Genomic DNA, 14,429 nt, shown 5'->3' on the forward strand with positions numbered 1-14,429 from the left:
TTGAAATATTTCCCGTTTGGATCTGCGTATAGTTTTTTGTTTGTTTTCATTTTGTAGAAGAAATCCCAATCAGTTTGGCAGACAGCTTGCTTTGGATATGGCTGAAGATGGATTTGGTCCAATCAGCCTATAGCATTCAAAATAATCTTACCCTTTTTTCACTCAACAGATTTTGTTAACCCATTAAAGACGAACTTTCAGTCCCTTCACGAATACATCATTGTACCAATGCATTTTGCAAGTCCAGCTATCGTCGACATCCCTGACAATCTACGGGCTAAGATATATAGCCTATTCTCCAAAATTGGTGAGAGTAATTTTAATTTTATCTGATTAAAAAGTTTTTACTTATTGCTCATGATTGAAGTACTTTTTATACATACAGCCGACGCTCTCAAATTCTATTCGATTTTCAAGGGGATCGGATTTTCATCGAATAAGGGAGCATATCAAATAGTAGACAGTCGTTTATGGGAGTTTCTTGTTGACGTAGTCTATTGTTGATGTCGACTTCAAATATTATTGTATCGAACTGCAGAACGTCGAATTAGAGGGCGTCAACTGTACATTCATAGGTACTTGCCCAACTTGTTGAATCCAACCTCTGTTCATTGTCTTTCTAATCAAACATCTCAAATTGAATCGAAAATAAGTTCTCTGAATGCCTAAGCAAATATTATTCTGCTACCAGCTCAACAGTTTGTCTTGTACACTGAATTTCTTTTCACGCATCTTTGTTTTTTGGTTATTAACCATAGTTCAATCACTTTGTAGGATTTCAGAATGTAGAAGGATTACAAGCAAAAGACTACATTGTGGTATCTATCATTGAACACTACTTGGACTTCAAGGTACAACTTAATTTTATTGTTAGAGTCTCCATAATCGAAGCCGCACGGGGAACACAAATTTCTTCGAGTTAAGAGAATTTCGAGTTATAGCGACCAAAGCTCATAAAAGCCATGACCAGCTGATAACTTCAAGTAAAATAAGACGAAAACAAGTCCGAAAAAAGACAAGACAAAGCTCATAATGTAGTTAATTAAAGGGGCGAGAAAAGTTGTTCGAGTAAAGAAGACATTCGAGTTACAGAGGTTCGATTTGAAGAGATTCTACTGTAATTTATACAGTTTACCATGACTCAGATTTTCTCGAAGCTATTTGGAGGACATTACCCAATTTTGATTCATATAGAACAAGGTCAGAACTTCAAATCTATTTTTCACTTTAGGAGAGGGGTTCGAAAAGGGGGAGGTTCGAATTTTTTTTCATAATACCTTATCGGGGAAAACTTTGTCGAGGAAAAATATTCGTCACTTGCTGGTAGTTGGTAAACGCATTAAGCCCGGGGAAAATTTTCGTCACTAGGCCAAAATTTCGTCACTTTTCGCCGACGAAGTTTTCTCCGATAAGGTATAAGAAACGGTGGGGGCTTTATTGCCAGGGGTTGAAAATTGTACCTCTAAAACCCTAAAATAAGGTCATTTTATACTAAATCCATAAAATTCCAGAGCAATTCAGCTTTTACAAGCTGAAAATGTTCTCAAAAATAAAACAACAGAGACCCTATTAAGAATGGACGGAGACGTTTATTTGGGACCTTTGTTCACTGTAGAATTAGGTTCTTCATTTTTGTTGCACGATGTACTGTTAAAAATGGTCAAAATGTTTGCTCCTTGATTTTAGACGTTAGAGGTTTGGCAGGAGATACGAGATGAATTGACCAAAGAACAGATTGAACCTGTGTCGACAGACAAAGAATGCATAAGTACCATCATTCATATTCTTCAACACAAAGCCAAAGAGGTTGCCAGGAAACAGGTACATGACTTTTTTATGTAAGACTCGATAGTTGCACGCTTTTTTTTATAAGAATGGTGTTTTTTCATTTTATCATAGATATTCTTAACTTTTCGAAAACCAAAAATATTCTTACGGTATTCTTAGGTTAAGATCGAAATTGGCAAACTACAGTTTAAAATCCATTAAAAGTGGCATTCTTAGGTTCAGTTGCTAAATTCCATGATGGTGATATTCTTACCATATTCTTACGAAGTCTTTCGTATGACCCGGCCAAGGATTGAACCTATGACCTTGCACTCCGTAACCAAAACAGGACCTTTGCACTACGCTACTTTTTTTATAAGAAGAGTTATATTATAAACCCAAATTTTGCTGAAAAACGGAAATGGAAACTTATCAGACATATTAAACACCAACTAAGGCTCAACCAAAACGCAAGAAAGAGCTTATAATTAATGACATAGTGAATGTTGTCCTCAAACTTTGAATATAACATTTACCTCATCACTACGTTGGGAATGCAACAAAAAGAACATTATTATAATTTACGCATTTTTCTTGTTATTTATTTATTTTCTAGACAGCTCTCATTGATCACCATGGAGACTTGGAGGTTCTGGAAGAGCTGGATTTCTATAGCAAGGTAACATCTAAGTTTTCTACACTGTTTTATATCTGCTATTTCATGTCCTATTTTGATGATTATTTGGTCCCTTTGATTTGACTTGTTGAACGTGTTTTCAAAGACATAATTTAACGAACACAGTAACAAAACAAAAGATAAAACAACTTTGTCCCCTCGGCGCTGTGCGAGCACAAGTTTGAGAAATTCTTTTGTTCATTCTGCTTTGTCAGCATAGAGGCGTGCATCCTTTCTATATTATAATAAAATGATATCTTCAATTGTTTATTAGATCAAAGAAAGTTATAAACAAGAAGAAAAACGATACCAAGATTTCGTCCATTTTGTTGAACGAACTTCTAATCACGCCGCTCTCAAGGTACTTACCTCTTTCATTTAATTTGTTCAAAATTAAATGTTACACTTAAAATAACCACGTATTTTTTTAGCATAAGCTTTTTTTCTATTGTGTTCTTACATTTTTGGATTAATCAATTCATTTTTTAATCCAAAATTTTGAGCCTTGGTATGTTTTGATTTGTTATAACATTTTGTTAACCGGTTACTTTTTCGAAGCGGGCTACACGACTTTTTGCGCAATGCAATTGGTTCTTTTCGCATGACGACGGGCCTACATTGTCCAGAGTTGCCCGTCGTTAGGAAAATTCATTGTGACGTCACTTTTTCAAAGGAAAATGAACAATGCGTTGACATCATTTCTCTCATTTTTTATTTCTGACGTCAGAAATTATAGCAATTTTTTATCTCTTTTCGCTTGTTTTTTCTTCTTTATTTCGCTATTTTTCCTGGATAAAGCGCTAAAAATCAATCAAAGCTGAAGGAAACGGTTAACAAATACAATAATGACCGGTTTCTTTCGGGCTGTACTGAAAATATTGCCCTCGGTCAACGCAACAACCTCGCAAGCTCGGTCGTTACTTGACCTCGGGCAATATTTCTCAGTACAGCCCTCACTAACCGGTCATTATTGTATTAGAGTTTCATGTATAAAATGAAAGTCCGAACCAAACGATTTGAATTCGAAATTTTCTTCAACCAAGGGGGGGGGGGTGAATGAAAAAGTACATACTTACCAGTGGGGTATAGCCATTTGCGTACGCTTGCGTACAGGGGGTACTCGATTTTCAACATTTTAGTGCGTACGTGCTACGGGGATTTTAATGTGTTAATTCTTAGTTATTCTAAGAATCCTCTTATTTACAGAACGCAAGACGTATACAGTTAGAGCATATTCAACAATCACGTACGTTCCATGGAAGTGATAAAGATCTGGAAGATAGATTCAAAAATCTCGAAGAAAGGTGACTTTTATAGAATTTACTCCCTTGGATTAATAATTTTAAGGGTTTTCTTATTTGTAAAGACGAAAGACTAAATTTTGTTCATTCTTGACGTTTCGATACTTCTTGTATCACGATCACAAGCAAAAAGTCAGCTTACAAGCAAAAAAAACGTGTTGAAAAAATCAAAATTTCAAAATCACATCTAGCAATAATTGTAGGTCATAAAATTTTCATAATTGAAGGCATACATATACAGCACCTGACCCCGAGAATGTAGGTGAAATTTGAATCAGAACTGAAAAAGATGTAGATTTGCATTTTAAAAAACATTGAATGTTTTCAACGAAATTTTGAACTTCCAAAATCCTTTCCCAGGGGTTAGTTTCATTACTTTTGATAAATAGGCAAATTTTTTTGGTCCTTGAAGTCGACTCCCATATAAAAATTCTATTGTTCTATTTGTTGCAAACTTAAGCAAATTTTCTGATTTGGGCTTGGGTCCGAGTGGGTCTGGGACACGTCGTAAAAGCTCAAAATGTCAGCATTAATCATCTCTCAGGTACAACAAACATGTTTTATATAATTTGACAGACTTTTTATGTTGGGTTATGAAGGCCCTCAAATTGTAGGTCAACTAACCCCAAAAGGTAGATCAAATATTTTCGTCATAATATTTTTAGCTTAGAACAATAAATATTGTTAAGTGGACTATTTTCCCCATTTTCTTTGTTCATTAGGAGTAAGAAAATACCCTATCATCATAACTTAATTCCAATAGATTTCGATTTAGAGAGGATTTATTTTAAAAATGTCTCAATTCGGGTAGTATCCAATCAACTTCGATTCAGATTTTTGTTGGAAAAAATTAATTCAAGTTAAAATTTAATGTCTATAAATGATAAGTAATATGTAACAGTATAGGCTCTGAAACAACTTTTTACGAAGTTGAACTATCGTTAGGGGTTTACAATGCTAAAAATGAGAAACCTACATTCTTGGGGTTTACTACATTCTCGGGGTTAGGTGATGTAATTATTCAAAAAAAGCTCTAGAGGATGAAGATACCGTTTTATTTAAATCAGGTTTCAAACCCCTAACGATTAATGAATTTGCGAAATTAAATTAACACAAAATTTTCCAAAATGATTCAATTATCCTTTCAACAAATCTTTACTGATTTACAAAATTAAATTCACACGACAATAATAAATTCAGGAAATTATTCTGATTATTATGTCAGTCCATGTTGTTTCGCAATTTCATAACACCATTTTTTTATCTTACAGAAAAATACAACACGAGACGCTTGACCCAAAACTGCAGACTACGGTAAAAATCATTAGTCTATGCAGAGGAATGTAAAGAGATGGAAAAACAGCTTTTCTGATTACTCAAAGTTCAACGATCACTTCTATTGAAAATTCTATTGTAAAAACGTTGATTAGGTCATTAAATGAATGTTCAGAAAAGACGACACGTCATACATCAGACGGTTTGAAAATTAGTTTTTCCTTTTTTGCCGATTACTAGTTCAATTTTTAAGAATAAGGAGCTGTAAGGAGCAATATTTTTACCAATGTATAGCAAAAGAAATTCTTAACGCAATGATATTAAATTGGTTCTTGTAAAACTGTCAGAAGTCGAGTAAAATCAAGATGAAGTTATAATTTTCTCGAGCTCTAGCTTTCCATATCATGGTGCGGTCATGATGCGGTTATACCAGTAGAATCGTTAGGAAATTCTGAGCAAGAAGATATAGGTACCTTTTCGTATAGGAGAGGTGTACCCAAAATATAAGCCCTAAAAGTTTGTGCATAATCAGGTTTGAAACAAAAGAATTTTATCACAACACGCTAATTATACAGATTTTTTATAGCGACAACAAAAGAAACCTATTTACTCGACATAAACTCCCTTAAGGGCAAGAGACCTGGTATATGACGAGCCGTTTTTCCATTATTTTCAAGAAGCTGTTTTTCCATTTCTTTACATTCCTCTGGTCTATGTCTTATTATCAACCCTTAATCCTTACCCTAGCCTGGATAGCCAGCCCGTAAACTTTTTTTTGATTTTGATATTTCTTATGTTTACGGTCTGGTTTACCTAGATCGTCTGCATTCTGATCTGAAGATGATTATGCGGATATTCTGATTGGTTGGGTCCAAGCGAATCAGAGATCTGAATGGTGGCGCGCGTATAAGAAATTATGCGAGCTGACTTGAATTGTCCGCCTAAGTATTTATCTGGTACTCGATGTAGAAATTTTCTTCCGACACGCTAAAGCTCTGAAGGTCGGGAAAATTTTAACATCTGGAACCTTTGGGTTACCATTTTTCATTTTTCTTGTAAGGTTTCTCAGGCAGCAGAGGTTTTCATGCTAAATTCAGTCGGGTGCAACCGAGAGTCAAGCAAAAAGTGTAAGGACAGCTAGACACGACTGTGATGCGGTACATCAAACGATGACTACTATAGGTCTCCGATGGTGATATTGGCCCGCTCCTTCAGAGCTTTAGCGTGGGCGGCCGCCAATACACCATCGGAATATCAGATAACCTAAGTTTGGATGGATCGCGCGGGCGATCAACAAGGCGCGAATTTTTAGATGTTCTGGTTGTTTTCTTTTCATACTTGCTTAGATACGTGCTTAGATATTCTTGTTTTAATCTTCTTAATGACTTGGTTGCATCGTGTAAAGAACTAAAGGTATATCTTTATTTTGATTCGATTCTTCTTTTCTGTTTGCCAATTTTGTAGTGCTGTTTTGGGTTGGAAGTTTTGTTTTGATAATTTTTTTTCTCCAAAATTCACTTTGCACTTTCTGTCTAACAGACTTTCCACCACACTGTCTATATTTTATGGTCAAGGCTGCCATTCTAAATTGATTTATCACTGCTGGGGTACCATCTTGAAATTATGCATGTCATTATGTGCATATATTTATTTGCAGTCATGGGATGATTCATGCAGGAAAATCTGTCAACAGGAGGGGCTCACCTGATTTCTAGGTGAACCAAGCTCTATAATTTTAAAACTTTGTCTGGCTGGTAAAACTTATTTTTTCTAAAATTTTGAGCTTGGATATCCAGGCTACCCTTACCCTTTCTTTTCCTTTTTCTTTTTAGATCTTTGTGAGCTAAAGATTTTTCGAACAGGATATTTTAAAGACTTTATAACAAGTATTGTTATAATTAAAAATTTAAGAATGTAGGCTAGAAACTGTGTAGGTCAAATTAGTGCGAAGCGGGACAGTCGAAAATCGTCGTCTTGGGTGCGACGCGGGACAGTCGAAAATCGTCGTTTTGGGTGCGATGCGGGACAATCGAAAATCGTCGTCTTGGGTGCGACGCGGGACAGTCGAAAATCGTCGTTTTGGGTGCGACGCGGGACAGTCGAAAATCGTCGTTTTGGGTGCGATGCGGGACAGTCCAAAATGACACGGAGTATTTTTTTGGTCTGTAAAATTGATCTTGGGCACGAAGCGGGACAGTTGCTTTCACTGCCCGGGTTATACCCATGTACCACGCTAACCCGACCTGGTCCGATATTATATTTCATAATTGACCGATTTATTATTTTTCCTTTTCAAATTTAACAACCTTTACGCTTTATTCCATTGAGTTTCAAGCCCGAAGGACTAGAGGGGAAACTTTAACCCTTCTCAGGCAAGACAAATTGAAGCTACTTCCCATCCAAAACGCGCATAGAACTCGCCGTAATCATGATGACGGATTGTATCTAGCGGTTCCTTTGTTTTGGAGGACTACATTTTTTAAATCTAGCGTTATATTTTAGTTTCAATCCGGCGTTTGTGTACGCGCGGGCGTTCTGGATGGGAAATAAATGGTTCCATTTCCCATCTGAGAGTCTCGTTTTTAACCCTTCTGGCTTTAAACTCGATGTTTTATCCTACATTACAGGTGTTTTGCGGTCGAAATGTTATTGTTCAAAGCACTAAAATGGAAGATCCCGTTGTCAAAGAATTGGAACGTTCAATGCTACCAAAAGTTTTTGATGATACCGAGTCTTCTAGTGGAGCTGAAATACTGGTAAAATTATTTGAATTTTTTTTGTATGTTCGTTTGTAGTCTACACACTAGACAGATCCAGGTTTTTAGCTTTAGGCCTTACTCTAACTTACGAAGATTAGGAGTTTTACACCCGAAACAAAGGAAGATATGACATAGTGTAGCAAAATCTTGCTTAAGACCTTCAGGAATTCCTTCAAAACATTTTGAACGTAAGCAAACTTCACTTAAGGCCTCACAACAAAACTTAAGCTTAGGGAAATTTTCCATTCCTGAAAGTCTTAATTAAAACAGGGATATGTTATAGCGGAGCTGGATGAAGGACGAGAATTCCTTAGCGGATTGCTTCTTTGTCTTTTCTATTGTAAACTGTTGATAATAGAAATCCATCTCTGTCCCCTTGAGTGTTCTGTTTTTATAAGAAAAATGAAGCAGACAAAGTATTCATGCAGTACGTTTGCACATATTTTGCTATGATGTTCCCGCTTTTCATCAAAATAATATTTGTAGAAGATACCCCAAAAGCTTCCTTGTAAATGAAATCTATTTTTATCAGCGTGTGTTATGAATTTGAGAAGCTTTCGTGATTTCTCTTTAAAAATTTCGGATGTAAATATTTTGACAAATATTGTTTCAATTGACTTGAAATTTTTTCCATAATCAGACATACCGACTTGCTATCTGAAAATATCAGTTAGAAAGTGAGGCATCCCGCGGTGTAGCACGGTATTTCAAATGAAAAAGTACTAATTATAATCTTAGAGAAGAAACTTCTTATAACTTTACTAATGAAAACAATGTTTTTCATTTTTTTAAATTGTCATTCACCAATGTTTTACAGACGCTCTTGATAATTAAAAGTTTTTAATCGTGAACGATAAATGCAGCAGCAGAATCATTGGCTAAGAGGAAATCCAAATTTCACGAGTTTGTAATTAAAAGAGTTAAATTTCATATCAAATTTTAATGTCATGGACAGAGATAGAACAAGGCTTTTTTAAATGTGCGTTATCCAGCTCCGCTATAACATATCCCTGATTAAAATTTTTCATACATATGAAAAAAGCTTTAGCGATGACATACTCGATAACCTGGTGGTGTGATGATCTATTTTCTTTGCTCTCAGTAAGTAAGTAAGTTTGCTACCGCAGTCGAGGACGACCAGAAGGCTCCCTTTTCGTATAGCTGTCTACCCGAAGGTAGGGGAGGGCGCCACTCCATTCCCTGGATTGCTCCACTTACCCTCGATCCGTCTCTTTAGTTGCTGAGCATCAAGCAGAGAGGCATCAAGTACCATTTTCGGAATCTTTGGGATGACCCGGGTGGGGATCGAACCTACAACCTTGCGCACCGTAGCTGGATGCTCTACCTTTATGCTACGGTCGCGCTCTCAGTACTGGAAATTTAATTCCATCATATGAATCATATCTTGATAATGTCATCTCCATGTTCGTTAACCATTCTTTTTCTTTCAGGAATTGTGATGTACGCTGTCAACAAATCAACAATCCACGATCGCCTTTTTTTGTAAATAATCTTACCATTTATGTTATATATCCAATAATCTATGTATAATATATTAATTTGTAAAGCAAGTAACCCGTCTGTTGTGAGAGTTTATTTTATAGTTTGCAATACCTTACTCCACATGTATAACTCTCAAAATAATCTGCACCATAGGCAAAAAATGCTGTCACTTTCGATCAAATTTTCTCAACTTCAGTTGAGCTAGAATTTGACAATGTGCATCTGTCATCGTCTGTCTGTGTGTCACAAAATCTTTAGGGCAGCCTGGAGACTTCAAAAATGGTCTGTTTCCGCTTAAATTTGGCACACTTGTTCCTTGGGTGAATATCTGGGAGTTTTTTTTTCATTTTTTGAAAATTTTTATTTTTGGCGACGAATTATTTTCCAAAACGATGTTTTCCACTATAATTCAATTCTATGCAACTCACACTAAAACTACTACAACAATCTTTTTTTTTATATGAAAATCTGGATCGAAGTTGATTGGATACTACCCGAATTGAGGCATTTTTTTAAATAAATCCTCTCTAAATCGAAATCTATTGGAATTAAGTTATGATTAAAGGGTATTTTCTTACTCCTAATGAACAAAGAAAATGGAAAAATAATCCATTTCAATATTTATTGTTCTAAGTTAAAAAATTTGACGACAATGTTTGACCTACTTTATGGGGTTAGTTGACCTTCAATTTTGGGGTCTTCATAATCCGACATAAAAAAGTTTGTTAAATTATGTAAAACTTGTTTGTTGTACTTTCATAACATGAAAGTACTACCTGAGAGATGATTGATGTTGACACTTTGATCTTTTACGACGTGTCACAGACACCCGCTGGGGCCCAAGCCCAATCTGATAATTTGCCTAGCTTTTGAACAATAGAATTTCTATCCCCTTTGGGACTTAAGTAGAAATTCTTGTCCCCGCTGCGGGAAAAGGTTCCAGCAGAGCTGTGCGGCAGGGGTGTTGTTACATTATTCACATATTTCAGCGGAAATATCTTTGTTAAATCTTTGTCAGAATATATTTCCAAAGCATAAATTTCACTTAGAGAGCAAAGATTTCAGGTGAAAACTGAAATTCCGCTTTCAACAACCAAATCTTTTCGCCTACATTCGGGGGGTTAAAAATCGAAAAAATCCAATTTTCAGAATACTTTAATGGGATGAACTTTCGCGGTTGAGCCTATCCGCGAAATTCAAAAATTTCGCAGGGACTTAATTTCGCGTGTGGCACTATTGGGTGGCAATATTTTCACAATTTTGTGACTTTTACTGTCAAATCATGCATGTTTTTTGTTGAAATACACATTATTTGCGCTTCTTTGATGTAAGTAACCATTCAAATAGTATTTATTTGACATATTTTGAGTTTTGTTTAGAAATATTTCGCGGATGAGGCCCTTCAAAATTTCCAATGGGACTTAATTTCGCGGATTTTTGCGGATAACACCCAAGCCAAATCCGCGAATTCCGCGAAAGTTTATCCCATTAAAGTATAACAAAATTCTCTTTAGAATATTGTTTTGCCACAAAGTATTTCTAAAATTTGCTGCTATGATTAATCCAGTCGGAAAAATATCGACATTTCACTATTACTGGATAAAAGTAATTGTCATAAAAGACATTTCTCTAAATCCCCATAATTATCATCAGGAACTAAAGACTAAAGAAAAAGGTCGATTAATCAAAAACAAATTATATTGACTTCGAGGCCAAAAATACTAAGAACAAGTTGAGAAAATTGCTTTGCAGACCCTAAAATACCCATTTTCTTATAGAAATTGCACAAAAATACTCACAAAATGATGAAAATTAGAGCATTTTTAGGCTTTGAACTCAGAAAGTTAAGAATATCCGAAGGCTTAAAATATTTTGGAAGTTCTTATAAGCGGGATTCTTATAAAAGAGATAACGTGTAATCTAAAATCGTACCATTTTAATTTCAGGTGCAAAGTACACATTGCACTGACGTTCTAAACAAATCTACCTGTGGTGGACTTTTAAAGACTTTAAAGAATTTTGATAACTTTTTTCCTCTAAGCGAATTAATTCATCTAAATATCTTTTGTCTTTTTCCCTAATTGAATTCTGGGGGATGTTAACTTAATGTCCAAACAGCCCCAATTTCCGTCATGACTGAGATTCATTCAAGCACCGATTCTGTGGTTTCCTCAGACTGCATTTCGTTCATTAAAATAAGCAGTTTATACAGTATATGGCCCTCAAAACAGAGACGGCCCCCAAAACTTAGGTCGTCATCAAAATGAGGATTTATCAGAATTAGAAGATTTTTGTTTATTTTGAAAGAATGATGGTCATATGAGCATGTTTTTGATGGTTAGAGACAGCTTCAAAATAACATATTTACGTCTGAAGGAAATATTTCAACACCAAAATTAGATAAAAATTGCATATAACTCACTCTAGCTCCTTGGATAGTGACCCGATAGTGAAAATAAGTTATGAAAATGGGATATAGGAAACTTTCTACACCTAATGCCTTTAAGAAAATGCAGATACATCTGTGACTTTAGAGGATGGGTAAAAGATATAGCATCTTAAAGGTCAACCAGTATTTTGGGGTCCTAGAACCAGCATTAATAAAATCGAAAATTCTAAATATGAGAAACAGCAAAAAATCTTGGAAATCCATTCCTATCAGCTTGAAATCAATATAAAAGGGGTTTGCATGTCTGTTTGCATAGTAAAGACATGCGAGAGGCATAAGTGACAAAAACAAGCCGTATATAAATGTCATGTATCATTGTATGTAAGTTGCGAAGCGATCCATAGCCTGCTCAATTTGCGAGTTGCAAACAAAAGATTTAATGACAAACAAACGCCGTATATGAGCCCCCCCAGCGGTTGGCATGATGGCGTGATAGAGGGTTTTTCGTGGCGCGATGGCGTGAAATTTTGAAAAAAAACGGCGTGATGGCGTGAAAATGGAGTACCGGCGTGATCGTGAAATCGAGTTTTTTTAGGCGTGATGGCGTGAAATTTGCAGTTCAGCGTGATCGTGAAAATTATACTTATCACTTGAATCGTAATTCCATGTCCATTTTAGCCAGTTTAGAGGGTTTAAATTTCAAAATTTTCTTGGTCGGCCTCAACTATGGTGGGGCCTCTTATAGATTACATTTTAGGTGCAAACAGTTTTATTCATCTGCCATTTATCCTTGTAACTTCCAATTGTCTTTAGCAGTTGCTAGCTAGACTTCAAAATAAAGTCGAATGCTACGAGAATTGAAAATTTCAACGGGGGGGGGGGGCAGAGGGCATAGCCCCTCATGTTTTTACCAAAAAAGCTACTTGTGCGTTTAAAAGATTTCCATTATTTTTACATGAATTATTTTTCAAATTGAAATGGGTCCTAAAATAGCACTTCGAGCCCTTCAAAATTCAAAAATTTTCTCCATTACCCAACCATGGTAGGCTTTGTCAATTTACTCAAATATACCTCAGCCCTCAAACCGGGGTCCTTTGATGTGACCCACCAGTTGTCAAACAATTTTTGATATGCATAAGTCGAGATTACGTCATTTATCCTATCCGAAACACTCGAAAAAACTACAATTTGACCCCTGTGTATTACTAAAAATAGAAAAACAGAGGTCGCAAATCCCTTCCAGATTTTTCGGGTGTTTCCGATAGGAAAAATGATACGCGCTTGAGAATGCCGAAAAACTGATTGACAGAAAAATTAAGCTTCTATAAAGGCATTTTATCCATGGGTCTAAACGTGGTCTAAAACTGAATTTATCCAGAGAATATGAGCGTGGATACTAAATTTTCTAGGAGAAATGGCGTGAAATCGAAAAAAAATTGGCGTGATCGTGAAAATCAAAATTTTCAGACGTGATGGCGTGAAATCGAAAAAAAATTGGCGTGATGGCGTGAATTTTGGGTCCGCTGGGGGGCCTCGTATATTAAAGTAAGATGAAAACACTAAACACTCTCAGGGGATCTTGAATTTAAAGAGTTTTCGCAATAAACAGACTGTACCCTTATAATCATAAAGGTTGGTGAGTCCAGTCAAAACACAGATTTGTTCTGTAGCGTCATGCTTCACCTTACAGGAAAATGTCAAAATTTCTGAGAGATGAATTTTTTTTGCATACTATATCATGTGTAAAAATACTGAAAAAAGGAAGAAAATTATAGTACAGACCTTTTGCTATTCGCAATGTCATGTTGAATGAATAAAAAACTCAAGCAGACTTCAGTATCAATCAATGACATGATAATATTTAGAATCCACCTTAACTAATTATATATACATTATACTCATAACCGCATTTAAGAAAAGGAGAAAATCGAAAAGAGGAAAATGGCAGATGATTTTGATTTCGGATTGGCTTTTAATTTATTAGGCATAAAAATAAAAAAATATAGTGTTTCCGGAAACCGGCCGGGTGAAGAAAGAAATTTTTAATGACCCGGCCGCAGACTATGGGTTTATCTATATGGTTCATCATAAAGAAAATCACGTTGACCGTTCAAGCTATCAAACGTCGTGTTTGGTTAGATATTCCCGCTTGTAAATCAAGTTTTGTTCGTTAGTAGATGATACATTAGTATTCAGGGCTTACTTCATACTGTTAGTAATAAGAGTTATCTTTAAAGTTCTACTTCAATGATCTTAAATTATCAAAATTAACAAAAAAAAATTTATTTACAGCCGGCCGCATGAGAGTTTTTTTCTTCATCCGCATTCAAGAAGCACTACATCTTTTTATTTTCGCCTAAATTTGAATCTTCATTATCCTCAAACTCGTATTTTTTTTTTAAAGTTTCGATAAGATTGAGAGAAGCGATAACTGTAGATAGAACAGATCATGTCAAATTCGTCCCAACCCTTAATGAGAATAGAAAAATTGCTGAATTAATCTGATCGAGGGGTAAATCACTCGAAAAATTATCGTACACCTCTACAAAAAGTAAAAAAAGTCAAAGAAAAAGTCAAAAAGTCTCTTGAATGGGCAGTTGGGTGAAGCATAATTTATTGGCGATTGGCGTTTTTGGACAGATTTGGGTCAACAATTTTGGGCGTCCGAGAGCGGTGGGTGTTTTTGTCGAGAAAAAATCAAAATAAAGGTTTGAAAAAAGTCAAAAGAAAAGTAAATAAGTCGAATAAAAGTAAAAAAA

The 14,429-nt window shown here is 35.5% G+C and overlaps 2 protein-coding genes across 4 annotated transcripts in view; one reads left to right on the forward strand and one right to left on the reverse strand.

Annotated features, from left to right (window-relative positions):
* The window catches only part of LOC136824211 (cilia- and flagella-associated protein 69-like), a 36,364-nt gene extending 27,011 nt beyond the window's left edge, over positions 1–9,353 (forward strand). For both annotated transcript variants that reach the window (XM_067080389.1, XM_067080390.1), the window contains exons 20-28: positions 170–307; positions 775–851; positions 1,687–1,821; positions 2,384–2,446; positions 2,718–2,804; positions 3,650–3,747; positions 5,016–5,058; positions 7,647–7,775; positions 9,230–9,353. In XM_067080389.1, the coding sequence (XP_066936490.1) occupies positions 170–307; positions 775–851; positions 1,687–1,821; positions 2,384–2,446; positions 2,718–2,804; positions 3,650–3,747; positions 5,016–5,058; positions 7,647–7,775; positions 9,230–9,238 (779 nt within the window). In that variant the 3' untranslated portion in view covers positions 9,239–9,353. The remainder of the gene's footprint in view (positions 1–169; positions 308–774; positions 852–1,686; positions 1,822–2,383; positions 2,447–2,717; positions 2,805–3,649; positions 3,748–5,015; positions 5,059–7,646; positions 7,776–9,229) is intronic.
* Positions 1–14,429, reverse strand: part of LOC136824151 (universal stress protein Slr1101-like) — a 104,965-nt gene that overhangs the window by 47,504 nt on the left and 43,032 nt on the right. The window lies entirely within an intron of this gene.

The sequence above is a fragment of the Clytia hemisphaerica genome, unplaced genomic scaffold (genome assembly GCF_902728285.1).
Source record: "Clytia hemisphaerica strain Z4C2 unplaced genomic scaffold, Clytia hemisphaerica genome assembly, whole genome shotgun sequence".
Taxonomy (NCBI): Eukaryota; Metazoa; Cnidaria; class Hydrozoa; order Leptothecata; family Clytiidae; genus Clytia; species Clytia hemisphaerica.